At 42.2% G+C, this 27,358-nt stretch overlaps 1 protein-coding gene across 1 annotated transcript in view; it reads right to left on the bottom strand.

Annotated features, from left to right (window-relative positions):
- Positions 1 to 25,857, bottom strand: part of ITGAV (integrin subunit alpha V) — a 114,160-nt gene extending 88,303 nt beyond the window's left edge. Inside the window, exons 1-2 of the mRNA XM_056111578.1 lie at positions 25,293 to 25,857; positions 5,782 to 5,912 (exon numbers count right to left, since the gene is read on the bottom strand). Coding sequence (XP_055967553.1) covers positions 5,782 to 5,912; positions 25,293 to 25,495 — 334 coding nt within the window. The 5' untranslated portion in view covers positions 25,496 to 25,857. The remainder of the gene's footprint in view (positions 1 to 5,781; positions 5,913 to 25,292) is intronic.
- Between the last annotated feature and the right edge of the window lie 1,501 nt (positions 25,858 to 27,358).

Here is a 27,358-nt window from a genome sequence, read left to right as displayed (position 1 = left end):
TGTGACACAAAAAGCCAAAATACAAAACAAAACAAAGTGGTAAGGGAAAGCTGAAATTGTAATAGGATGTTCTGGGCAATAAAGAGAAAATGATACTCAAGCAACTCTCAGAAGTAGTGGGGGATGGAATATTCTGTGGACATCGGAAGAAACAATACTCCAAGCAGCAAAAGGAGCCCCTTACATAGGGAGGTGTGAAGGTGCCCACAGATTCTGAGTCACTGGCAACGCTCAGTAAGGCACAGAGGAAGAAAGATAGAAGAAGGCACAGACAAAAATAGCAAGCGGAAATACTCTGCACTCCCATGAGATAGATGAAATAGAAGCTATTAGTGCAGGAGTACTAGGTTCACATTTTTTAAAGAAATCACTCTGGCTGCTGTACAGAACATAGTGTTGGGGTACAACCAGGGAAAAGTGGGGAGAATAAAGAGGAGGTAAACCAGTTTTCTTCAAACCACTGCTCCAGAATTCTTTTTTGGGGGTTTAAAGGCACAGCATATGTCTAGCATGTATAAAATCCTGAGTTCAATCCCAACACCTTCATGGGGCCCGAAACATCTCTCAGATGTGGCCCTGGTAACTCTCAAGCATCTCCAGGACTAGCCAGATTCCCTGCTGATCATGTCCACCATCTACCCCCACAATCTCTGCAGATCTACTCTGTTTTCCACCTACTCCTCACCCAGGAAGTGACCAACAGGAATTCTCTGATGATCCATCCTGATGACTGCCAGGCAGATTAGATCAGCGGGGAATACACACACACACACACACACACACACACACACACATACACACACACACACACACAATCAAAAGGAGGAAAGAGACTGAGGTCAGGATTTTAATCTCCTGCTCCTCCCTTCCGGTCACTCTGGAAAGCTACTACCCTTTGATAAAAGTCACAGCTCAAGTCTTTTGACAATGTCCACAAAATCCAGATTTTCTCCTTTCATCCAGGTCTTTGGATGCTAGTAACTTATCTTCCTTTTTATCTTGTGGTATAGAGGCCAAATTTTAACTAGTGCCTGGTACTACCAATATCCTGCAATGCTGAACAATCCTTTAATAAATAGTTCTTTATGAAAAGCTCCTCAAATGATTCCAGTTTTTAGTATGCCATTGCCTGCTGGCAGCACTCTTATTAACTCACGAATCTAGGGCAACAGTCCAGGTGGGTGACAATAGCAGCTTGGACCAGATATGCAGCAACAGTGAACAGGGAGTAGCTGGATTTGATTTGCTGATAAATTTAATGTCAAATGTGACTCCAGATTTTGATTTAAGCAATTGAGAATATGGAGTGACATCAAGAGAGATTTTTTAAAAACTGACAAATAGAAAATACATACAAAAACATATAAATAGATGAAAATACTTATTTACAAACACAGCAAAGATGTATGGTCTTAACACTAAATAAATGCAAATTAGTATTACAGCAGAAATATAAAACTAACAAATTAAAATATAGTGATAAGTGATAGTACTGTTATGGGTATCAGAAAAGAAAACTGAAGGGGGTCTAAGTCTGTGAAGAATAATTTGCACTATCTATCAAAGCTTTGTATATACATACACTTTTTTTTTTTTTTTGGCTTTTTTAAGTCACTTCTGGCAGTGCTCGGGAGACCACATAGGATGCTCAGAATCAAACCCTGGCTGGCCACATGCAAGGCAAATGCCCTACCCATTGTGCACTCACTCCAGCTCCTATACATATACTTTCATCTAAAAGTCCCCTGGTAGGTTTTTATCCTACAGACATACTCACACATTCTACTGTGCAACTCACACATTTGAACAAATACCTGATTATAACACATTTTCCCAAAAGCTGTGTTTAGAAAGACTGGAAACATTCTAAATGCCCATCAATAAGCATGAGTTAAGGCCGTACCAAGGCACCCATTTCCATAACTCCTGAACTCTGCACGCTGCCACATCATCCCAGTTAGGCTAATCACCTGGCTGACAAGTCCATGGTCTTTCCAGAACAAGGGTGAGTGGATTCCTCTCCCTTCTGGTAGGCCCAGCAGCCCCCACATCCAACTGTCAGAGCAAGGCACCCACCTCCACAACTTCTGAAGTATCAGCCCTTGTAGTCACACAATGGCTCCTAATTTCACACTACTCATTGTACTGTAGGAACACAGCAAACCCAATAGAGAAGATGTATAGAAACCCACTAAGCTCAGTGAGTGAAAACAGGAAAACAGAGGGCTCCAACAGCACTAACCAGGTCAGTGAATCCTCATATAATGATTTAGTGACACCATGGTGAGAATGTTTAATGAGATCAAAGAAAGGATGGCAAAGGTAGTCAGTAAAGCCAGCAGTGCAGTAGATAGAACAAGTACTGAAATGATAATGGAACAAGCTGAAATGAGAGCAGGATAGGTGATTTAAAAAACCCAACAGAAGCTCTTAAGAGCAGATTAACATCAGCTGAGTAAAAGATCAAGGAGATCCAAGAAGAGATGAAGGAAAGTTTGAAAACAGAAGGTAAAAAAATAGTACAAAAAGAAATGAACAGCATACCAGAGAATTACGGGATAAGCTTAAGGGGAATAATGATGAGAACTCATCAGAATCCCTGAAGAACAGGAAGGCAAATTAGATGAGAAAGCAATATTTAAATAAATGAATAGGACTTCCCTAGATATGAAGATTATAGGCACCAAGATTCAAGAGGGCTAAAGGATCACAGAGGGGAAAAAAAAAACCACACACTAAGAGACACTACTCAAAATGAAAAACTTCAAAGATAGAGAGACTATTGAAATCAGCAAGATCAACAAAGCAATTTACATACAAAGGAGATCCCATATGAGTCACAGCAGATTTATAAAATGAAACTCTACGCACCAGAAGGGAATGAAGGAATATAGTACAAAAACTCAATGAAATGAACACTTCCCCAAGAATATTCTATCCATCAAGATTATCCTTCAGATTTGAAGGAATGATATAGAGCTTCAGGGAAAAGCAACAGCTCAGGGAATTCATAGCCTTGGAACCAGTTTTACAAGATGCATTAAAGGAGCGTCTTTAAAGGGCAGGACAAACTTCTCATGTGACACTGGCATTCACTCATGTGAATGCTTAAGGTTGCCTCTTAATAGATTAAGGAAGGTATGTTTGCTCCTAGTTTGCTAACAGATTTTATTCATTTTCAATAATGAATTAACATTTCATTTATATTTAATGTGCTATGTCTTATTGTCTTTTCAATATTCCCTTCTTAGGATACAACACTTTGTACTTGTATAGGTCTAGTCAGATTTTCTCCTTAACTTTTCTTAATTCTCTTCACTGTTAATAAATTTTACAGTTGTAGGCTTCACCTATTTCATATAAATTCTAAAATATACTAGCAAAGAATGTTAAAATAATAGTTTTATTAATGACAGAGAAAGTAGGATTACCACCATAATGAGATTAAAATACAAAATAAAAGCTAATGTAATATGTAGAGTCAAAAGCTTATCTATATAAACAAGAGTAGGGTTTTATTTATTTACATAGATGAAAATCATATAACAATCAATCATCACAAATTAACGTTTATTTACTTCCTGATAATTGCATTTTCCACTCTAAGTTTTCTTGGGGCAACCAATATGAAATAAATTTATTTTGTGCCTACTAAAGGCAGGGGGAACTGTGGTGGAAACTGGGGACATTGGTAGAGGGTAGGTCACACTGATGGTGGAACTGGTGTTGGAACATTGTAACCCTATACAACTGTTTTATGAATAACCTTGTTAATCATGGCATTTTAATAAACGTAAGTTAAAAAAAGAAATATGAGTTATAGAAGTTTGGGTATATAGATACACTAGAATAGTAATTGGGATTTGCAAAGAAAGAGGTAAATCTACACATGCTAATACAGACAGATATACAAGATTTATATTGTGAAGTGTATGGTGGGTAGGGGGAGTCTCCTAGTGGTACATGGTATTTTCCTATTTACTTTCATTTTTTGAAGGTGGGGGAGAGGAAAATGTGGAGGTGTTTGAGGTCACACCTGGTGTTGTCAAGAGTTACTCTCAGCTCAGTGCTTAGGGCCCATGTGGTGCTAGAGATCAAATCCTAGGACCCTATATGTGAAGCATGCAATACCGCATTTTGAGTCATCTTGACAGCCTCTGAGTTATTTTATATAAGTGTGTGTAAAACCCAATCATGAACAACCTTGTAAGTGTGTATCTCACTGTGATTTAATTAAAAATAAATTTAATTTTAAAAAGGTGTGCATTGGATCTGGTAATTTAAAGTGCTTCCAAGCAGGCTATAGTGAGTTTTATTTTTATTGTATATGCTTTTGGACTGTTTCAAATATTTTTCTACCAAGTATATATATTATTATTTCAATATACCAAAAGACCATATCTTGCCTTGCATAAAACTACAATGTTGATAAGTACAGAAACATTATGGGAATAACTTAATCAACGGGTGAAAACTAAACTAGTTTCATTTTGCTACCACACATATTGCATATTGTTTAAAGATAATTGCCTTGGGCCACAGTGTTCTGAATCACAGGTATTTCTCCACTGCAGTACAGCGGAGCTCATTTGCATCTCTCCTCTCTCTCTCTCTCTCTCTCTCTCTCTCTGACATTGCCAAAGGCCAGTCAACAAGGGAAAACAAACAGGGATACCACTCCAAATGGAAAAAAACAGAAATGCAACCTGATTCCTATTAAAAGTTTGCTTAATGACTATCACTCATTTTGACACTGTTCACAGGATCAAATGAACAAGTCCTCATCAGGATTCCTTGCTAAACATTCACAAATCTAAATAAATATTCCAACCTAGACATATAAGATTACGTGCACTTGATGTCATAGACACACACATATATAAAACTTTTTAAAAGTCATTTTATGTTATTTTCATCCTCATATTATTTTTCTTACTATGACAATCCTGACACTAAAATGTGTCCTAGGAGATAAAATACTATTGTTATCAAAAACATGACACATGATTTTCCAGTAATTTTTTATTTGTTTAAAATTTTCCGTCACAGAGGACCGCAGAATGCAGCAGCTCAAAGGTTCCAACCGTACGTGTTGACACTGGTGCTAAAGCTTAGGTCTTCCTGCTTGCCCTGAGCACTTTGAAAGGGACCTGAGCCATCTTCTGGGCCCTCTCACTAGGAATCTCTAATAGCAGAGATGTAAGTGTTGCCTCAGAACAGTGCAGGGGCACCAGGTTAGAATCTACAGCCTTTCTCACCAGGAAGTGAGACATACATAGCAGGATGTTCATGACCACCTCAGCCCAGGCAGTGGCACCACAGTCTAAAACTCCAGTCACCCAGGTTGAGATCCAAAAGATCCCTCAGTTGGTTCGGGCAGCACATTCCAGGCTGAGCTCTAGGCATGACAAGAAAGTTAATCTTCTCCAGGAATACATGTGTTGGGCCTGAATTTTGCCAACAGAGAAACAAGTTGCTTTCAGGGTGCAAACACATTTTCAGAGAGGATACAGATTCACACTACCTGTTTTAAAATTGAAAATACCCAAAGTGATGGCATTACAATGGGTTTCTAAAGCTTTAAGAGACTACAAAATTATAAACCCCTTATCACAAAAATCATTTCTTCAAATAACTTTCTCTGAGACCTGAAATAACTATATATATTACTTTACTAAGCTAAAGCAGTTGTACCTAAACTAAAGACAATTCTTTCAAAAAATACAACAACAACAACAACAACAAAAATTAAGAAAAGAGAAGCGATGAGTCAACGTTTACCTGTTGCGTCAAATACAATGGGTTGGCAGCCACGGTTAGAAGACCAGTCACACTTAAGGACTTGCCCTCCTTCCACAATTCCAGGCTGGGTAGTATTTGCTTTGGGGGCTCCCACCAGAAGAAACATCCTTCTAAAATACAAAAGGAAAGACAAGATTTTAAGTAGAAAAAAAAATGTAAACAGTACCTCATGATGTAAGAAAATCACTCAGTTATCCTGATGTTATCTGTAATTGGGGTGTGGGAGGCCAGGCTCCCAAGGTCTCACTCCAGCAGTACTCAGTCTGGTGATCAGGGGCAATGAGGCTACACTTGGTAGTGCCCAGGGGTCATGCCCCATGAAGCTCAGGGAGAGAACTTGTGCTCCAAAGATACCAAGCATGTGCTCTAGCCCACTGTGCTACCTGCACACCTCCACAAGTAAAATTTTTTGAAGGGTCACACCCAGCAGGACTCAGGGCTTACTCTTCACTCTATGCTCAGGAATTACTCCTGACAGTGCTCAGGGAACCATGTGTTGTCAAGGATCAAACTGGGGTGAGCCGTGTGCAAAGTAATTACCTAAATGTATGTACTATGTCTCTGGCCCATGAATAGATTTTTAAAAAAAAATTTTTATTGAATCACTGTGAGATAGATCCCTTACAAAGCTGTTCATGATTGGATTTCAGTCATATAGTAGTCCAACATCCATCTCCCACCATTGTATGTCTCCCAGCAGCAGTGTCCCAAGGTTCCCTCCCATCACCCCCCACCCCCCACCTCCTGCCTGCCTCTATGGCAGGTGCTCCTCCTCCTCCTCCTGCTCTTCCTCCTCCTCCTGCTCTTCCTCCTCCTCCTGCTCTTCCTCCTCCTCCTGCTCTTCCTCCTTTTCCTGTTCTTCCTCCTCCTCCTGCTCTTCCTCCTCCTCTCTCTCTCATATACACATTCCTTTTGGGCATTGTGGCTTGCAATATTGATACTGAAAGGTTATTTAGAACATTTCTTGGGGCTGAAGCAATAACACACAGCGAGTAGGGCATTTGCCTTGCACGTAGCCAACCCAGGTTTGATTCTCAGCATCCCATATGGTCTCTTGAGCACCGCCAGGGATGATTCCTGAGTGCAGAGCCAGGAGTAACCCCTGAGCACCACCAGGTGTGACCCAAAAAGCCAAAAAAAAAATAAAAATAAAAAAAGAGAACATTTCTTTACCTACTTTTAATACACAGTTCTTGTCAAGCATGATCATTTCCACAAATAGATTTTTTTTTTGCTTTTTGGGTCACACCCGGTGATGCACAGGGGTTACTCCTGGCTCTGCACTCAGGAGTTACTCCTGGCACTGCTCCGGGGACCATATGGGATGCTGGGAATCAAACCCGGGTTGGCCGCATGCAAGGCAAACGCCCTACCCGCTGTGCTATCTCTCCAGCCCCACAAATAGATTTTTTAACTATCCACCTAGGGCATAATTTTGGTTATTTGGTATTTATTTTTATTTATGTTATTTAATACCATATATCCTAGAAACATAAAAATCATCTTCAAGATTACACGCAATTTAAAATTTTCTGTTGGTCAAGTTGTAAAATTAAAATGTTTATTTATTATAGGTCAACTATATCTCAATAGATTAATATTTATTATACTGACTAGTCATGGAAGTTTTGTTTCGATTTCTGATTTCTAGTTTGTGTATATGTATGTGGCTTGATGGATACATCCAATATCCTGAACACTGAAATAAAAAAAAAAAACTATTTTAGAAAACTGACAAAATACAATATTTCAAAAAAAATTTTTTGCCTTTTGAAAAACTTTATTTTACAAAACTACCCACTTTCTGTTTCTCATAATGACCAACCAATTTATTAACATAGTCAAGTAAAGAAAAAAAACCAACAAATTTTTCTCTATAAATAAACTCTCAAAGAATAGGATCACTATTCAATTTATCAGAATAAAATTGATGGAAGAAAAAATAACTAGGAGTTAAAATGTAAAAAAAGAGACATTTCCTGTTTTTATTTTTTCATTTGTTTACTTTGAGGGCAAATTCCAGCAGAGTTCAGTCCTATAGTGCGAAGGGGAGCATGCAGATTCTGAGATCAAACCAGGGGTGCCAACATGCAAAGCAAGTGCTCAGCCCTTGAGTCATTTCTCAGTCAAGGAGATAGTCTCTTTAGATGTTTACTACTCACTGAGAAAATATAAGGTCACAGAGTTTTCTCTAGAGCATAAGGCACTCAAATAACAAACTGAAAAAGCCCTCAGAGAAGAAACTGACCAAGATTACTCACTGAGTAAACGCTACTGTGGCTGTGTGCTTTATAAGAAAATAGTATTTGTTATTCACCCAGTTTCTGGCACAGAACTCCTAAAACCCTTGGAATTTCCCAGGAGGCTGCAGTGATAAAGGTATCTTTTATATGTTAATGAAAGAACTGGAAAGCACCTAAGGATGAAGACCGGTTGCCAGGAGAGGCAACCAAAAGATTATAGGGCAGTCCCACCTCTACACTCCCAAGGATGTTGAATCACCCAGGGGACAATGATTTCATCAATCATATCTGTGTATTGAAGCCTCCCATAAATCCCCAAATCCAGCATTTAGAGAGCTACCAGGACAGGCAGCTTGCAGAGATAACTGGAAGGGGGTTGGGGTGTGTGTGTGTGTGTGTGTGTGTGTGTGTGTGTGTGTGTGTGTGGCGGGGGGGGGGGGCGGGGGGGGGGTTGTTACAAAGGAGAGAATGTGAGTCAGGGCATGGAAGTTTACTGCCCTTTCCCCTTACCTTGGCTTTGCTTCTCCTCCATCTGGCCACTTCTATGTTATACCTTTTTATAACAGTTGATTTCATAAGAAAAATATGCTTTTGAGTTTTGTGAACAAAATGCTCAACCAAATCAATAATGCTGATTGCAGGTAAGAGGAATTACTGACCTATGTAATCAGCTGACTTAATAGCCAGGACTTGTGACATGTGTAGGAATAGTCTGAGGGGAATGAACCTTTAAGCTGCGGAATCAGATGCTATTTTCAGGCAAACAGGTTAACAGAACTGAGTTAAACTGCAGAACCTGACTGGATCTGAGAATGCCTGTTGGGTCAGTGGAGAGCCCACTTACCCACCCACCCACTAGCACACAAACTCCTTGAAACTGGAACCGTAAGAAGTATGAAGGAGAGGCTGGAGCAATAGCACAACGGGTAGGGCATTTCCCAGTATCCCATATGGTCCCCTAGGCACCGCCAGGAGTAATTCCTGAGTGCAAAGCCAGGAGTAAACCCTGTGCATTACCCGGTGTGACCCAAAATGAGAAAAAAAAAGTATGAAGGAAACCAATTCTCTTAAAAATTATTTGGAAATAATAAGAAAATACCTTCTTTAGATAAAGGAAGAGTTTAACTAAGGGGAAAAAAGGAAAGATTTCCAGGCCAGAGAGATAGTACAGAGGATAGGGCATTTCCCCAGAACATGGCTGAGCCAGCCAGGTTCAATCCTTGGCACCCCCTATGGTCCCCCAAGCACTGGAAGCGATCCCTGAGTGAAGAAGCAGGAGTAAGATTTCCCTCAGATAATGAGAAATCAAAGAAAGATATTTTTATTTGCTTTGTTTTGTTATTGAAGTGAAAGGAGTACTTGGGCCGTACCTAGTTGTGCTCACTTACTCCTGACTCTATGCTCAGAAATCACGCCTAGTACAGTACATAGGGGTACCATATATGGTGTCAGGAGTGAACTCAGGGCAGCTGTGTGCTACGTGCCTTAACCTCTATACCAGCTGACCATCCCAGGAAATTATCTTTAAATAAGGGAAGAGAAACTTGAGATTAAAAAATAATGGTAGAACTTATCTCTAAGGATCTTTCCCCAAAAAGTACAGGACTGGAAGGGTTTTTTGCGTTGAGTTTGGAGGAGGAAGGAGGAAAGGATTGATGGGCAAGGAGAGAAGGGTTAGGTAGACAGGAAGAAATTCCTAAGAAGCAGAAAAGGTAGGAAAGTGCTGAGGTACAGAAAAGAGATGTGGCTAAGGCAGGAAATGGGTGGAGCTCAAGATAAAGCTAAGTAGTTTGGTAAGAGCAAAGTCAAGGAAGGTCTTTTAAAAATGCAGGGTTAAACTTCTGCATTTTATCATAAAGTTCAAGTGAAATCTTTAAGTTAAAGACTTATGATAAGTCTTTTTAAACATAAAGTTCAAGTGAAGTTTTGATGCAAAAGAATGGCCATCTAATAAAAGAAAGTTAAAGGCTGCAATTTACAGGGATGGATTAAGTGGTGAAAAAAACAAACAAGGAAAGCAAGAGTTCAGGAAATGACACTTGTGTGGACTAGAATGACAGAGGGAGAAAGAGATGGGTAGGCCAAATTGGGTAATATTTAGAATTGAACAGGAATAGTTGGTAGCTCACATACTTTCTCCTTTCTCCCTTTCCTTTTCTATATTCCTTCTGAAGTACAGAAATGAGAACCACTAACAGAAAGTACAGAGTAAGGAAGATTGCAGATTAAGTTATTTAAAGGAAAATCAGGAATTCAGCTTTCGGTGTTATTCTGAAACATCTGTGAGGTACCAAATTGGCAGTGTGAAACACTCAGAAGAATCTGTCTGTCATTGAAAGAACACGAACAGAATGTCAATGCAGAAGTTTTGAGAGGTTGGGAGAAGTTTTGAGACAGAAGACCAAAGAGTGATCGCTGAGGGAAAACACTATTTAGGAGACAGGTATGAAAGAGGAGAACAAGAAATTGGTCCATGGAAGGAAATTTGCCACAAGTTGTGGGGGAGGGCAGTTAGGACCAAGAAGGGACCGCTATGACAGTGATAATTGGAAATGAGAACTCTGGACAAAAACTGAGCACTGAAAAGAGGTAAAGAGATATACATGATAATCTTTCAGTACCTGTATTACAAACCATAACATTCTAGTATTGCAAACCGTAATGCTCAGGAGAAAGAGGGAGGGAGAGAGAAAGAATGAGTCAGAGAGAGAGAAAGAGCAGGAGCAAGAGCGAGCGAGCAAAAGAGAGAGAGAGAGAGAGAGAGAGAGAGAGAGAGAGAGAGAAGTTTCTCACAAAGAGGAAAGCTGGTGGGGGCAGGGAGGAGGGGTGGAGGGTGCTGATAGAAGTGCTCTGGTGAAAGGATGGGTGTTGGAACATTGTATGACTGAAACCCAGTTACGAACAACTTTGTAACTGTGCATCTCATGGTGATTCAATAAAAGAAAAAAAATTAATTTAAAAAGAAATAAGTAACTGGTTGAAATGCAGGTGGCTGGGGTAGAGAAAGTTAGATATAGAAAGTCTTTAATAAAAGTCACCATTTCTCTTTCACTTTCTTATAGCAAAGGAAACTCTTAAGTTGCTTTTCGACATTTGTATGTGTAAAATCATGAACAAATCTCCATCTCAATAGGAAATCTACTCATTTTAACTTTCATCTGATTTTGACTTAATTTCTTCTTTGGTGGTATCCCTTTCTATCTGGGTGGTTTAAAGGAGCATGCCTCTGAAGCGTCTATTAAAACTCCATACTCAAAAACAAAGACAAAACTCCCAACCCAACCACACCCTGTGTAATAAAGCTTCATGCAGTCATAGTTGGCATCCACAAAACACCAGTGCTTTCCACTTCATAGCCAGATGACTGAAGAAGAAATCAGTTTGGTTTTCATTCAGCAAAAACCTTTCCTAAAAAAAACAAATAATAGTCTGAGTAAGAAAATCCTGCCCCTCGGAAAATAGAGAGCAGCCACTCACTGCCATGCCAGTCTCCTTTTCTGTAGCAGAGCTAGTTAATACAACAGAATAGACAGTTAACTTTTGAACAGCAGGGGTCTACTTACACATAATTTTCTTATACACAGATGATATAAACTTACAGTAGTGATATGGTATTATAAGTACATGTTCTCTTCCTTATGATTTTCTTAGTCATATTTTATCTATAGCGTACTCTAAGAATACAGCATATAAATGCATCAAACATAGAAAATATGTGATAATCCACTATCTATGCTACCAGTAAAACTTCAGGAGAGCAGCAAACTATAAGTGTTTGGGGAGTCAAAAATTACACACAAATTTTCAACTATATATACTGGGATGGTAGTGGTTTAGTGCTCTTAATCCCTTCAGGGCTCAAGGATCAACTATAGAGTACATAATAAATATGCGTGTGCTTTGGATGCATTATATTGTACTTAAGTTTGATTTTATGCAGGACAGGAGGGTGTGATCTCCCAAGGAGGTCACAGGGGGCACAGGACTACCCCAACTCCTCATAATACTCTACAAATCTGGTGAGCTGGTTTAATGGCATGTACCCCTATTGCCTGTAGTTATTTTCTGGGTGAGTCTAAAGCGATGCATGGGGCAAGGGGCAGAGAGATAACTAAGTGGGGTTATTCCTGGCACTGCATGGACCCAGAAACCCTTTCAGGCTTAGGCCCTGAGCACTGCTGGGTGTAGTCCCAAAATATAAAGAAATAAAAGTCATATGACTTTTCATTTTCGACCTCAGGTGGGGATTAAGGAGCAGAATTGATAGCCCTGAATCCCCTGCATTGCTATGTATAATACATATAAAACTTTTCATTTTCACATACAAAACTTTTCATCTTAACATGCGAAAAGCAATTAAATTATTCTTAGTATATAAAAAGAACATTTCAGACAAACATACTTTTTAGGATCCACACCTGAAAAGCCATGGAACTACTATTTCGATGGTCCTAAAAAGCTTAATACAACTAAGGTATATAGGGGAATTTAGTGTTGTAGAATATAGATAATGGCCAGGTTCCAGACCAAGACAGAAGAGCTAGTTCTCAGAATGTGTGTGCATACCTTTAAACAAAACTCATTTCTCAAACTCATCACATAGCACTATAAAAAAATCCTTTATAACTTTCTATAAAAAACTGTTGTTGCCACCTAAAAAGGAGCTGCATTTTTGGTTTTTCTGTCCATACCCCAGCAAGGCTGAGGTTAATTCTACCTTGGCTAGGGACAGCTCCTATACTCAAGGACCATGTGGTACCATGTGATCAAACCCAGGCTTTCTGCAAGCAAAGCCTGTGCCCCAGGCTACAGAACTATCATTCCTGCCCTACAGTTATTTTACAATGCAGAGGATTCTAAGTTCACCTTTGTATCTGCCACATAATAAGCACTGAAGAAAAGTCTTTTATATGACAACTTTGTGGCAAATAAAACTTAAGAGCTATACATCTTAATCTTAAAATAGCTAGTTGCTCTATCCCCGGTCCCAAAAGAATGCAGAAATCATTCTTTATCAAACATGTAATTATTTCAATTCTCCTTAAGATCCTTTTCAATGCATCCTATTGCTTCTTAATTTTGAATTTCAGACACATTCTTTACTTGGCACTCAAGGCAAAGAGGGCTGGAAAGTTATTAAGGGAGCCAGCCTTCAACAGAAACAGGGAAGAAAAAGGGCCCAGTAGGAGAATTCTGAATGAGAACGGCAGTCTCTTGGCAGCACAGACTCCAGTTCCTTGGATAAGAACAGGAACAAGGCTGATGCTTGTCATCAGACCGTTTGAACATTACAAGGCATGAAATGATGGTAATTAGATGTGCTAATATGGGCATCCATTGGGTTTTCCTAAGCTTACCTTCATGTGCAGTCTTGCACATTGGTGAAGTACCACTGAAATGGTAGAGTAATATGAAAGGAATGTGTGAGCACTGTCAGCTTCAAAATGCTGGGCTAACAGGAGGGAAGAGCTGAGGAACCCAGCTCTTTGTGCAAAATGCCAGTGTGATATTTAAGTTACATTTAAGAGTGCTCTGGGAAGTTTGAGGGTTTTATTTGTTTGTCTATTTTGCAGAGCCAGAATGAACCCGGGACCTCACAAGTGCAAGGCGTAAGCACAGCGAGTCCCACAGCCCACCCAGAAAGTTTTGAAAGAGAAACATGGAGAAATGGGGAAAGAAAAACTCACTTAGACAGATGGCAAATCCTACGAGAGCTTTGCAGAAAAAAATCAAATATTTGTTGAGAATGAAAAATACAAGGGCCAGGGATGCGCCTCAGTGATATCTTGTCTTGCAGGACATAATCCAATTAAATAATCAGATGTAAATTAATTCATATAAATATATGCAAAGAATAAAATAAACAGGATGGTATATGGTACTATATTACAAAATTAAGTAATATAAAAGTATTCAAGAGAGCAAAAGCCTGCCAATAATATAGGGGAGGAGGGAATTTTTATGTCATGTATTTTTTGTTTGTTTTCTGGGGTTTGGGGGCTACACCCAGACATGTTTAGGGATAGTTCCTGGCTCTGTGCTCTGAGATCACTCCTAAGGACACGGAGTGCCAGAGATCAAACCCGGGTGATGCATGCAAGGCAAGTACCCTATGTGCTGTACTATCTCTCCAGCCCCTGTCATTTGCCACACTTTTTGTAGTTTGTTAATGAAATATTTCATTTAAAAAAATGAAATGTCTTTGGAAATCCATCAAAGAATATTCAATGCTTATCTACAACAGTTTGATTAGAGTAAGAAAAGTGACAAATTAGGAAAATTAAAAGTATCCCTGTCTATAGCACAGTTTGGGAATAAATCAATAAATCAATCCTGATCAAGCATATGAAATCTTTTGACCTTAGTTTCCTCTTCTGTGAAACCAAGATAATAATGTCTATGAAAAGTTTTCTTTTCATATATAGTATATAAAGATAAGCTTAGAAATCTTAGAATATCATAAAAACACAAGATAATAAACTAAGAACAATTAATAAAATACTCCCAAATAAAACTGGACATATAAAAATTAAAATCCAGAAGGGGAATGTTTGCTTTTAGGGGTGTGTGCACGCACGTGCGTGTGTGCGTGTGTGTGTGTGTTTGTGTGTTGTGTGTGTTGTGTGCGCACCCGTTGCTGGTGAGTGAAACCAAGCCTTCACACACACACACACACACACACACACACACACACACACAAAGCAAATGCTCAACATTGAGTAAATCTCTCTTTTATCTACTTTTCCCAGCCCCAAATCTCTCTTTTATCTACTTTTTTGTTTTTGTTTTGGGGCCACACCCAGCAATGCTCATAGATCACTCCTGGCAGGGCACAAGGAACCATATAGGGTGCTAGAAATTGAACTGGGTCAGCATGTGCAATGAAAGTGCCTCATCCACTGTACTCTCTCTATAGCCTCCCCCAAAGTTTGTTTGTTTGTTTTTTAAGTAAAACTTTAAAGGGCTTTTCTTTCTTCAGTTCTTGGAAAGGCAAAAAATTAACTATCTGAAATGCAAGATCTTGAGAAAAAAAGTATAGGAAATAGCTGGTTTGCAACACTTCCTGACAACTATGGATGGCTGTAAAGTACACACAGGGTAAATCAAGGGAGCCGAAAATAGTGATTAGTAGTGAAAAGCTAAGCTAAGCAAATTAGTTTCTTACTTCTCTAACTTTCTATTCCAAAAAAATTTTGCTAAGAATAGTATCAGGAATTCCCCTTCCTCTCACCATGTCATTCTTTATAAGAACCTAAAATATACCCATTGAATTACTTCAAAACTAAGTCTTTATTTATTTATTTATTTTTGCTTCTTGGGTCACACCCTGCGATGCTCAGGGGTTACTCCTGGCTCATGCACTCAGGAATTGCTCCTGGCGGTGCTCGGGGGACCATATGGGATGCTGGGAATCGAACCCGGTTGGCCACGTGCAAGGCAAACGCCCTACCCGCTGTGCTATCACTCCAGCCCCCAAAACTAAGTCTTAACTGAATAAGTGGGCTATTAATATTTTCATTTCATTTTCATTTCATCATCCTGTTATTTGTCGATTGCCTCGAGCAGGCCCCAGTAACGTCTCTTTCATCCTAGCCCTGAGATTATATTCAAGGCTATTTAGGAGAATGAGACCCATCATTGTTACTGGTATCTGGCATATTTGGTACGCCACGGGGAGTTTGCCAGACTCTGCCCTGTGGGCAGGCTACATTCGATAGCCTGCAAGTTTGTCCAAAGTAGTAATGAGACAATAAGATGTCATAAAAAACAATTAATATTAATTAACATTAATATTAAGCCACTAAATTATAAAAGATAAAAGTAGAGGGTGCCTGAGGTGAGGGGTGGGGTGATGATCAGGAGAGAGGAGTAAAACAATGATTGGAGGAAGGAGAAACAGTGGAGGAAGGGCAGGGAAAGAGCCTAGGGAAGAGAATAGGGAGGAATAGAGACAGAGGGAGAGATGGAGGTGGGGTATCAGAAACAGCCAAGCAGGAGATGCCCTTCATGCACTTCCTATCCCAAAAGAGCTTTAAGGGCAGCTGCTTCAGGGAATGTGACCTTGACTACCAAGGAGGGGCAGTCAGCCAAACAATGACAAGTACATTTTTTAAGCCCTCCAAATGAACTAAGATATTTGGCTCCTTTCAGCACTGACTTCTCCAAGATAAAGCACATTTAATAAATTTGGCTGACTCTGGGTTGAACAAAGAGCCTGCACCAAAAGGAAATTCTGGAACGCTTAATATCTATATATAATATATAGGATAAATAAATACAAGGCAGTCCTTATTTCAAAGCTATAATTCAAGTCTCTGATTTACTTTTCAGCTTTTAAAAAAAAGTTACAGCATGAAATTTTTTTAAAATGTAGGAGTATTGCTATTTATTCAGCCATTGATTAAGCTGACTGAAGTAGGCATGAACTCCATATTACTTTTTTTTTTTTTTGCTTTCTTTCTTTTTTTTGAGGAGGGGTCACACCCGACAATGCTCAGGGGTTATTCCTGGCTCTGCACTCAGGAATTGCTCCTGGTGGTGCTCGGGGGACCATATGGGATGATGGGAATCAAACCTGGGCCAGTTGCATGCAAGGCAAACACCCTATTCTCTGTACTATTGCTCCAGCTCCTCCACATTACTTTTTTTTTTCTTTTTGGGTCACACCCGGCGATGCACAGGGGTTACTCCTGGCTCTGCACTCAGGAATTACCCCTGGTGGTGCTCAGGGGACCATATGGGATGCTGGGAATAGAACTCAGGTTGGCTGCGTTACTTTAAAAAAAAAATTATTGAATATTCATGAGATAGACCATTACAAAGATGTTCACAATTGGGTTTCAGTCATACAATGATCCAATACCCATCCCTCCATCAGTGTACATTTTCCACTACCAATGTCCCCCATACCCCCCCACCACCATCTCCCAACACCAAATTTCCTACCCCCAGCCTCCCTCTATTTTTGTGAATTATGGTTTGCGATAATAGGTATTAAGAGGTCATTGTGTTTGTTCAGGGCATTTGGTATTTTTATTGGGATGGTAAAGTTGAAGTAGCTTTTTAACTGGGTGGTTGCTTTGGGGTGTGGATGTGAATGCTGAGGCTTCCAGAAGTACAGGGAAGTGGGGGGCAGGGAGGGAGGTAGTCCATCCTGGCACCAAGAAAGCCTGGAGATTTCAGCCACAAAACCCGCATACCAGAATTTTCAGCATATTTCATCTTGTCCATCCTGAGACGATGGAGTCAAGCCAGTGGCATGGCAGCAATTTTGGATTGTGGGAGCAAGTAGCTGGGGTCTCTGCTTAGGTGGGCACCAGGCTGACCTGCCCCCCCCTCCAATTTACCCTGATCTGTTCAGCATTGTATGGGTCTGAGATTAATTACAGCTTTTGATCTCTTTTGAGATTTATTTATGGGTTTCTAAAGCAAGGCCAGTAGAAGGCGAGCCTTACATGGTGGCACTGGATTTGGTTCATAGGGGTGACTGCTGGTGCTTCCAGGAGTAAACAGAAGTGGGCGTAGGTCCATCCCAACTCTGAGAAAACCTGGAGATTTCAGTCATAAAACCCACATATCTAAATTTTCAACAGATTAATCTCTTGGTGAGGTCTGTCCTGAGATGGTGGAGTCCCTCCAGGGGCATGGAAGTGATTTTAGATTGTGGAAGCAAGCAACTGCCGAAGGGGGGTCCTCTTGGGCGGGCACCAGATTACCCTCCACACTCGGATTTACCCTAGTCTGTTCAGCCTTGACTGACTTATGATGTCTTTTGAGATTTATTTATTGATCTCTGAAGCAAGGTCGAAAAAAATGAGCTTGTACAGCTGAGCTGGCGTTGGTTTGTGGGCATTATTCCCACAAACCTAACTTTTGGCCATTTAATTTTTTAGGAAATTTGTTCAAAAGTTGTTGGAGTCTGGACAGAGGCACAGTGGCAATACTGGGGTCTCAGGAAGCTTGACAGCACCTGATGCACTAGCCCTGCAGACTTCTGATGCACTAGCCCTGCAGGTACACGCTGACCTGTTCATGGCACCATATCTCCAAGGATAAACATTTATGTGGATGTATAACTATGAATTCTATACACTTTCTTCTCTTTTATAATGGCCTGTTAAGCCCCTGACCTCCGATACCCAGCCACAACCATGCTCAGGCCACTCTCCACACACTCGGACGAGCCTCACGCATGAAGGAACTGGCAAAGGAACCCAGGTGTGTGGGTACCGGGGCTGAGATCTCCAAGCCTGCTCTGATCGGGACTGGGCCTCCTACACCCAGATCCCCCGTTTTCCAGTAGCTAGGCAGTGACACCCACAAACTGCCTCCCGCGCCATGAAATCCCATCAACGGCCAAGATCCAGAGATCCAACAGCCAAGGGCATGCAACCTCTTATAGTCTAGTTCTCCTTCTCAGAGAACCCAGCAAGCTTCCAAGAGTATTCTGCCTGCGTGGCAAAGCCTGGCAAGCTCCCATGGCATATTCAATATGCCAAATACACTAACAATGATGTGTCTCATTCCCCTGAAAGAGATATTCACGAAAAAGCCTGAAAGAGCCTCCAATGTGGCACCGTTGGGAAGGACGAGTAAGAAGAGGGTGCTAAAATCTCAGGGCTAGGATGAATACAGACGTTACTGGTGCCCACTTGAGCAAATCGATGAATAACGGGAAGACAGTGATACAGTGATACAGTTAAGCTTGAGCCTTAATCAGGCACAATTAACAAGGAGTTACTTTCTAAATAATAAAACTATAGTTTGTATATAATATTTATTTTTATGACAATAAATATGAACCAATATAGCCAAAGCTATACAATGAGCTGACCTCTTTTTACTAAGGGTTGGGAAGAGAGGGGGGCATAATCTTTTAAAAGTGCATGCAACTGGGACAAGCTCAAAGGAGTCTCCATTCTGGAGACAGTTTGAACTTTAACTCTGGTCACTGAATCGCAGCTCAGTACTTTTTCCCAGATTTGGACCATATCCAGCAATGCTCAGAGCTCACCCCTGGTGGTACTCAGGGAGCGTATGGGATACCAGGGATCAAACCCAGATGGCTGCATGTAAAACAAACAACTTACCCTCTATATTATCTCTCCAACTCCTCAAGATATCTTAGCAGCAAAACACATGGATCAAAAAATATTTCAGAAAGATAAGACTATTAAAAATATGTAAGATATTTCTCAGACTGAAAAGTCAAATGAAGAGCAGAGAGATGAGCTTCTGGGTGCCAGAGACCACAGAGGAGATGACTTAGCTGAAAAAAGGAGGTGGGAGTAGAAAAGGAAAGGGAGATGGATGTGAGAAAATATTAGCAAGAAAAAATTTCTAGAACTTTCTGCCTGGTGACTAATCACTGACTAATATTAGAGGGATGCTGTAAGAGAGAAAAAGAAAAATAGAAAATGAGAAGGAGGAATATGAAATTATTTCCAGGGTGACAGAGAAAATGATAGTACCATTAATAGAAACAAAAGTGCAACTGACATCTTTTGGGTGAAAGTGTTCATTTTTAGTCAGATAGCGAGGTAAGACAGACTAGTCAAGGAGAAATTATCTAGAGGATATAAAATTTGAACTACATTTTTAGACTTAAGATATAGCCAGGAAAGCAGCTTAGTTTAAAAGCTCTTTTGGGGCCTGAAAGATAGAAAAGAGGTTAAGAGCATTTGTACTACACATGTAAACCATGGTTCAATCCTCAGCACCACATGGTTCCTGAGTACCACTCAGCACTCCAAGCACTGTTTGGTGTGACCCAAGGACACCCTCCCATTTTTTTAAAAAATAAAAGTTCTCCAAGTATTGCAAACAGGAAATTAGGAATGATAACCACAGAATGTTCTGTAGAACCTTCTGCAACCAAAACACACACACCCACACCTTCTCTTTGGGGTCAAAAGAGCAAAAATTAACATTCAAATGAATAAATAAACAAATTTAAATAAGTGCCATTAGTATTTAACTAGGGAAAAGGCAAGAATTTTATTCTAGCATCAATGTGTGATATTCAATGTTATATCTAATCTCATGCTCTCAACCTGGGGCCAAATGGCCCCTGTGGACCACCAGGATATTCTAAAGGGTCATGAATGAAAAATTCTATAAATGGGAAGCCAGACATAGACTAGGTACCAACTGATAGGATAATGGGGTGACAGAAAAGAAACAAGTTTGAAGGAGGGTGACAGTCAAAAGCATGTTGTGATCAGACTTGGGTCTCAATATTGTGACATTCTAAATGATGACAACATTAGTTTTAAATAAGCATATCTATATAGGAGTGTAGCTTGCCTTATAAGTATGAGGTCCTGGGTTCAATCCCCAGGACCACAAAAAATTTATACATATGCAAAATGATTACTGTATAACATTTGAATAAAAAAAGTTGTTTAATTTGCTTCCTAAAATTTTAAAATCTGGATATTAAAGCTAAATGAATATTGAATTTCATATGCTATATATTTTGATCTCTCTCACATCCCATAATCCATACCAATCCTCTCAACAACTAAAAGGTAAAAGCAGATGGTGCCTGGGGCAATCTCTTCTGGGCCTCAATTCTTCCTCTGAAAGACATTTATCTACCTGCCTACTTCCTTTGGTGATTTGTGCTACAGAATGAAATATCACAAGTTTAAGTGCTTTGTATTTTATAAAATAGGATTTCAATGTGGGATGCTGTTCCTATAATTAAACCTAGGGTGTAATTTTTTTTTTTCCTATTTTAGTTTTTTTTTTTTTTTTTTTTTATTGAATCACTGTGGGAAAGGTTACAAAGCTTTCAGGTTTATGTCTCAGTCATGCAAATATCAAACACATTTCCCTTTACCAATACTTATTTTTTCCCATGAAGAACCCCAATAAAACCCCACCCCCCACCCCTCCCCGTCCCTGTGAGGCAGATGAATTCTAGTTAACACTCTATCCGCTTTGATTAGATTGTTTCAATAAAAGACTCACCACTATTATTTAGAGTTTACCCCCCCCCCCCCCAATCAGACATGCTGAAAAAGCATTGTGAAGTGATTTGCTTTCTACAGCTGGGTTCAAGAATTAAATGTTGGTTTTGGATTTCTGCTATTTTACCTATTGACCCTGGAAGTATTTCTACTGAAAGTCAGATAGTTAAGAAATTGGTTTCTGTGTTCTGGAGTCGTGGCCGTGCTGGAGAGCCGCTCGTGGGGGGCAACTGGTGGCCTCGGTAGGGCGTGAAGGGCGGAGCGAAACGCCCCCCTTCCCATGAGGTTTTAGTCACCCCCACACTCCCGGCTCATACCTGCTGTCCACAAGGCTCCCATGTGGCCGCCATCTTTCTTTCCAGAGAGGAGAGGGCGAATGGGGCAACACCCTTTCCCCTCCGGCAGACTTGATGGGCTGGATCAACGCATAGTCCGTTCACTTTTCTGCTCCAAGCTGCTGGGTTCTGCATTAAGTCCTTGTGCTTCTGGGGCCATGGCCGTGCTGGAGAGCCGCTTGCGGGGGGCGACTTGTGACCTCGGTAGGGCGTGAAGGACGGACCGGAACGCCCCCCGACCCATGAGGTTTTAGTCGCCCCCATTCCCCCGGCTCATACCTGCTGTCCACAAGGCTCCTAGGGTGTAATTTTTTAATTTAAGTATTCTCCACAGACTTCACTTCCTAATCTACATATCAGGCTTCACTTCTACAAATCAGACTTCACTTCTTAATCTACAAATCAGACTTCACTTCTTAATTTACATATTATCTTCAAACTGTATGTAAATATGCCAAGGCAGTCAACATAAACTAGTGCCTATAGGAAAATACAGACTGCTTATTTTTATTTTTCTGTCAACTTCTCATTTCAGAACTAAGGTTCATATTTTGAGTGAGAGATTTTATTAAGTCACCTTAATATTTTGGTTTATGTTTTTATTTTTCTTTCTCTTTAATAATCACTGATTTACTAGTTTTTACAATACGAAATAATTCAATAATATTTTATCTTTCTTGGGGGAGGGGGATGGGGGTGTACTATACCAGACACTCCTCAGGGATCATTCCTGGCAGGATACACGGGACCATCTGGGGTGTCAGGGATTGAACTAGGTCAGTCGTGTGCAAGGAAAACACCCTACCTGCTGTGTTGTACTATCACTCTAATCCTTCAACGGTAATTTTCTATTAAAAGGAAAACAAGGCATAAATTAAATTATCAGCCTGCCCCAGGTACGGAGATACCTATTCAAACCAGAAACATTGCTCCATTGCTGACTCACTCATCAGGGCAACCTTCCTTCAAGAGAAAGGGAACTTTAAGTAGCACTTTTTAAATGAGACTTCTCTTCTGAAGTTTATAATGACACCAAATAGCAACTACAAAAGTTACTAATAATCAAGTGTCCTCATGTACTGGATTTTAGTACTTATTAAATTTAAACCTATTTTTTACAAAAGGGCTGGAGCGATAGCACAGGGGTAGGGCGTTTGCCTTACAAGCGGCCAACATGGCCGACCCGAGTTCGATTCCTCCGCCCCTCTCAGAGAGCCCGGCAAGCTACCGAGAGTATCTCGCCCACAGGGCAGAGCCTGGCAAGCTACCCGTGATGTATTCGATATGCCAAACACAGTAACAACAAGTCTCATGATGGAGACGTTACTGGGTCCGCTCGAGCAAATTGATGAACAACAGGAGGACCGTGACCGTGACTTCTTTTACAAAAGTGAGTCTTATTTTGCATTAATCTTTCCTGAACCTCAATAGCTCAGTAAGTGGAAATCTTTGTTTACACATATTTTTGATGTTGTTACTATTATTAATGATGTTTTAAAAATTTCTACATGAGGGCCAAAAAAAGAGAACACAGAAGTTAAAGTACTTATCTTGCATGCACCCTTGAATCTGGTTCAAATCCCTGGTGTCATGAATGGTCCCTTGAGCACCACCAGGTGTGGCCCAAAACAAAAAACTAAAAAAATAAAATCTCTTAATTGGATGGTAGAGGAGAAAGTGACAGTATGCTCTACATGCCTAACACACAGGAGACCCTGAGTCTGAGCAAAGTACTAGAGGGGCTCACCCATCTGAGCACTGATCAATGTGGCCATGAAGCCACACACTGCCCCAGTACAGCCACCACCCAGAAATGAACCCTCAGGGCTACAATGCCTAGTGAGAAGAGGATCACTCACTTTCAAAAATAAAAAATTCAAATTCGATGTCCATTTTTTAAGTTAGGCTGCACTTACTGTTAGCTTGTCTATCACCAGCGAAGTCACTTAAGATTTTAAAATACTACATGAACCAAAACCCAAGTTTGATTTCACCTTACCTAACCCAAGGCCCACTTTAAAGTCAATGATCATAATGACTCCTCAAAGATTAGCCATTCAACCTTGTAACCCTAAATAGAAATTACCTCACGTCAACAGTTCGATATGGACTGTACTTTTCCATGGTAACAACAATTAGAGCGCATCATCCTATTATGAATCTTTACCCTACTGATCTCAGAGGGTTGCTGTGGAATTAACAGCAACAGTTGCAAAACACTCCATCCACTTTGAAGTACTTACATGTAATCTTAAGTACTAACTCTTGACAAGACACATACATATTTTCAAAATTATTAAAATTTCTGTACAATTCAAACCTGGAAAAGCACTTTTGGAAGCATCTAAAGTTTTGGAACTTAAAGACAGGAATATACTTCTTGTATCTGTAAATAAAAACTTCTTTAAAATAAGGTTGATTAAGTCAAACTAGTGCTTCCCAAAGTCAATGGTTATTTAATTACAATCATCTTGGAAAAGAAAACCTGTGCACTGAATCTGGAAATAAAATTGAGTTCGGTCCCGGAAACAATGTCTGGGTTCCACTAACTGCTTTCAATCTATGGACTGCTGCAAAAGTTATCACCGAAATGAATGATTTTTGGCAGCATTTATAAAGGGACCAAAAGAATAAATCCTGAATGTCTTACCCAGAGTAGAAAAATATTCAGATCACATGTATGAATTGTAAAATATTTCTATCCTAGCACTGACCGTGAAAATTATGCTCCTCCTCAAATACTTTAAAACAGGGGTGGGGTGGGGGGCTGAAGCCACAGTACAGCGAGTAGGGCACTTGCCTTGCAGCTGACCAAGTTCGATACTCAGTATCCCATATGGTTCCCTGAGCACCATCAGGAGTGATTCCTGAGTCTACGTAGAGCCAGGAATGTGTCCCCCCCCAAAGCAAACAATAAAAATGTAATAAAATAGAACCGTTAGAAACAAAGTTTCTCTCTGTGTATGTTTAGAAACAAAATGTTACCATTTGCACTCCCTTATGAAGAACCCTAAGAAGAACCAACCTGCCTTCTTGAAAACAACGCTCTAAACTTCAGAAGTCAGCCAGGGCACACTTATTAAATCGGCATTCCTAATGCTAACACGGGGTGTTTGTAATGATGTCAGTGTTCGGCAAAGTTGGAGCCTGCTTTTGAATCTAATAATGACAATCACTCTTACAAATCCTGACGTCTGTATAACGCGATCCGTAGGCGATCTAGAAACAAAACCGGTTTCCTCAATGCTACCGTGTCGAGAAGACCTGCAAAGAGAGTGAGAACTCCGCACGAACACCCTCGCTCTCTTCGAACAATGACCTAAATAATGAATCGCTATAAAAAGAACAGATGACACCGTCATCCGGTCCGCCCTCACATGCGCCGGAGCCTGACGAGTCCCGGAGATAAGATACCGTGCACCGAAGGTGACAGTGTGGTCATTTTAGCCATCCCAAGTCCGCAAAACCAGTGAAGAGGAATGATCAGGCTGCGAGCTAGAGTGGGTGGGGGAGGGTTTGCTTGGGGACAGCGAGAGAACGAGCGCTCGGGGCAGCGGAGCAGAAAAGGGGGGGATGGGGGAGAGTAACTAGTAGCTGGGGGCGGGGGGGGGGGGGGTAAGTTGAGCCACGAAAGCTCCCAAGTCTGCCGCGGGCTGCCGCGGAACGCGGTCCAAGCCGACCAGCCTTTGCAACTCCCACTTTCCAGAGTTTTCAGCGCACATCCTTACCCGAGTTCTTCCGAGACGTGAGGGAGGAAGGGAACTAGTAGGTGGGTTTCACAGTTCATCTCCCCGCCACCCACCGATCTCATATCCCCTAAACTTTGGGCGTAGGGTCGCGGGCCAAGAAACGCGAAGATCCCCGCCCTCGGGGATGGGTGTGCGCCGTGGGGGGATGGGGAGATGGGGGCGCCTCCCCTTCCCAGCGCGGCCACTTACCGAGATTCGCTGGGCACGAAGAAATCCACCGCGAAGCCGAAGTAACTTCCTTCGGGGCCCGAGTACTCGGCGGGACTATCGGTGTCGAGGTTGAAGGAGCCGCACAGGGGCAGCAACAGCAGCAGCAGCAGCAGCGACCCGACGACGAGAAGCCGGAGTCCGCGAGGGCGAAGGCGCAGGCACCGCCGCGGCGCAGGAGCCATCGCCGAAGTGCGTTGCGGGGCGCTGAGCCCGGAGCCCCGGCCACCCCTGCGGGAGCGCACGGTGCCCGCGGCCCTGCAAGCCGAGCGACGAAACTCGCTGGCCGCTAACTCCGAGACCGCTCCGGGACGGCGCCTGAAGCTTGCAACAGGGCTGAGCTCTCGGGAGCAGCCGCCCGGGAAGTTGGGCGCGGGGCGCTCGGGCGGGGACGGCGGCGCGGGCGGCCCTAGTCTCCCTCCCGTTCCGCAGCTCGGGCCGGGACAGCCGGGGTGAGAGTTGCACCCCCAGGCGGGGAGCGGCAGCAGGAGGAGGAGGAGGAGGAGCGCGCCTTGGAGGCGGAGTCGGGGCGGAGCGAGCCCGGGAGAGTAAACGGGAGGGGGCGTGGCCGAAGAAAGAGGCGGGGCCAGGGGTGGAGCTCTCCCCGGAGACCCAGCGGGAGGAGGCGGGGCCGCCAGGGAAGCGCTCCCAGGAGGCGGAGCCGCGTCGTCGCCGGAAGTGAAGGGGAAGTGTCCTCCCCCCCCCCCCCCCCCCCCCCCCCCCCTGCCCCCGGTGCAATCCGGAGCGGCTTCAGCGGGACCTGGGAGCGGGTCCGCTGCTCCCAGGCCCTGGGCCCGGAGCCTTGGTCCGTAGCTGCCCCCGCCTCTCCCCCCGTATACCTCCCCCAAACACACACGCAAGTGGCCTTCGAACGCAGCACCTAAGGGATGGTGGGCGCGAGGGGAGGGACATTCTAACCTGACCATCGCCTGAGTTTTGAGGGCACCCAAAGTTCCCTTGTCGTGCCGGGAACTCCCCGGCAACTTTTGTTTCATCGGCTTCTGGCTTCTCATGTTTTTGCTGCTTAAAAGCCTGGCAGGCGCTCACAAACGCTATAATTAACGGCCGTGTTCCACCCCCACTCCATCCCACACACAAACACTGAACTTAATTATAAGCTTCCAGAATGCTAGCACAGCCTCTTCCCGGCTGACTGTTAGTACTAAACTTCAGTGGTCCGCGAAAGAATTGGCTAGGCTTTAATAATAAGCAGTGATCCTTTTATTTGAAGGTTGGATAGGGGCTAGGGCACACCCTGCTGTACTGGAGGGGAGGGGGGGAAGAAGGGGCGGCGAATGGGGAGTGGGGATGGGGTTGTCACTCATGGCAGAGTTTGGGGGACCATGTGGTGCCAGAGTTGGACCTAGAGCGCTTCTAGTCCCATTGAGCCTTCAGACCCAGCAGTAATTCAGTAATTCATTCTCTCTCTCTCTCTCTCTCTCTCTCTCTCTCTCTCTCTCTCTCTCTCCCCCCCCCCTCTCGTTTTGGAGTCACACCCTGGGGTTCCCAAGAGTTACTCTTACCTCTACACTCAAGATTATACTCCGGGCAGTGCTCGTTGATGGGATGCCTCCTTCCAACCCTGATCAGTCTCAAGCAAGAGCAATGCCCTACCCTCTGTACTATCCCTCCAGTCCCATCTTTTAAATCAAGAACAAAAACAGACCTATTAACTGGAATTGTATGATTCAACACAACATAAAATGGCTTGGGGATATCTGAGTAGAAATGTCATTTTGGAAGTGAAAGGAGGAGCAAGTGCTGTTGACCTCTTGCAACTGACTAACTTGCCACAAGTGTTTTCCATGTGACCAGTCCACTGATAGCTGAAACTCCCTGGACAGTAGAAACCTAGACCTTTTTCATTATATTCCCAAGTTCTCTGATTTTGTAAGGTAAAGGTAAAGGCCCTCCCGTTGGTCCTCGATTTGCTCCAGCGGGCCCAGTAACGTCTCCATTGGAGACTTTGTTGTTACTGTGTTTGGCATATCGAATACATCACGGGTAGCTTGCCAGGCTCTGCCCTGCGGGCGAGATACTCTCGGTAG

The sequence above is a fragment of the Sorex fumeus genome, unplaced genomic scaffold (assembly GCF_029834395.1).
Source record: "Sorex fumeus unplaced genomic scaffold, SorFum_2.1 ptg000014l, whole genome shotgun sequence".
Taxonomy (NCBI): domain Eukaryota; kingdom Metazoa; phylum Chordata; class Mammalia; order Eulipotyphla; family Soricidae; genus Sorex; species Sorex fumeus.
Note: the sequence above shows the minus strand (reverse complement) of the source record. Positions and strands in the feature narration are given on the sequence as shown.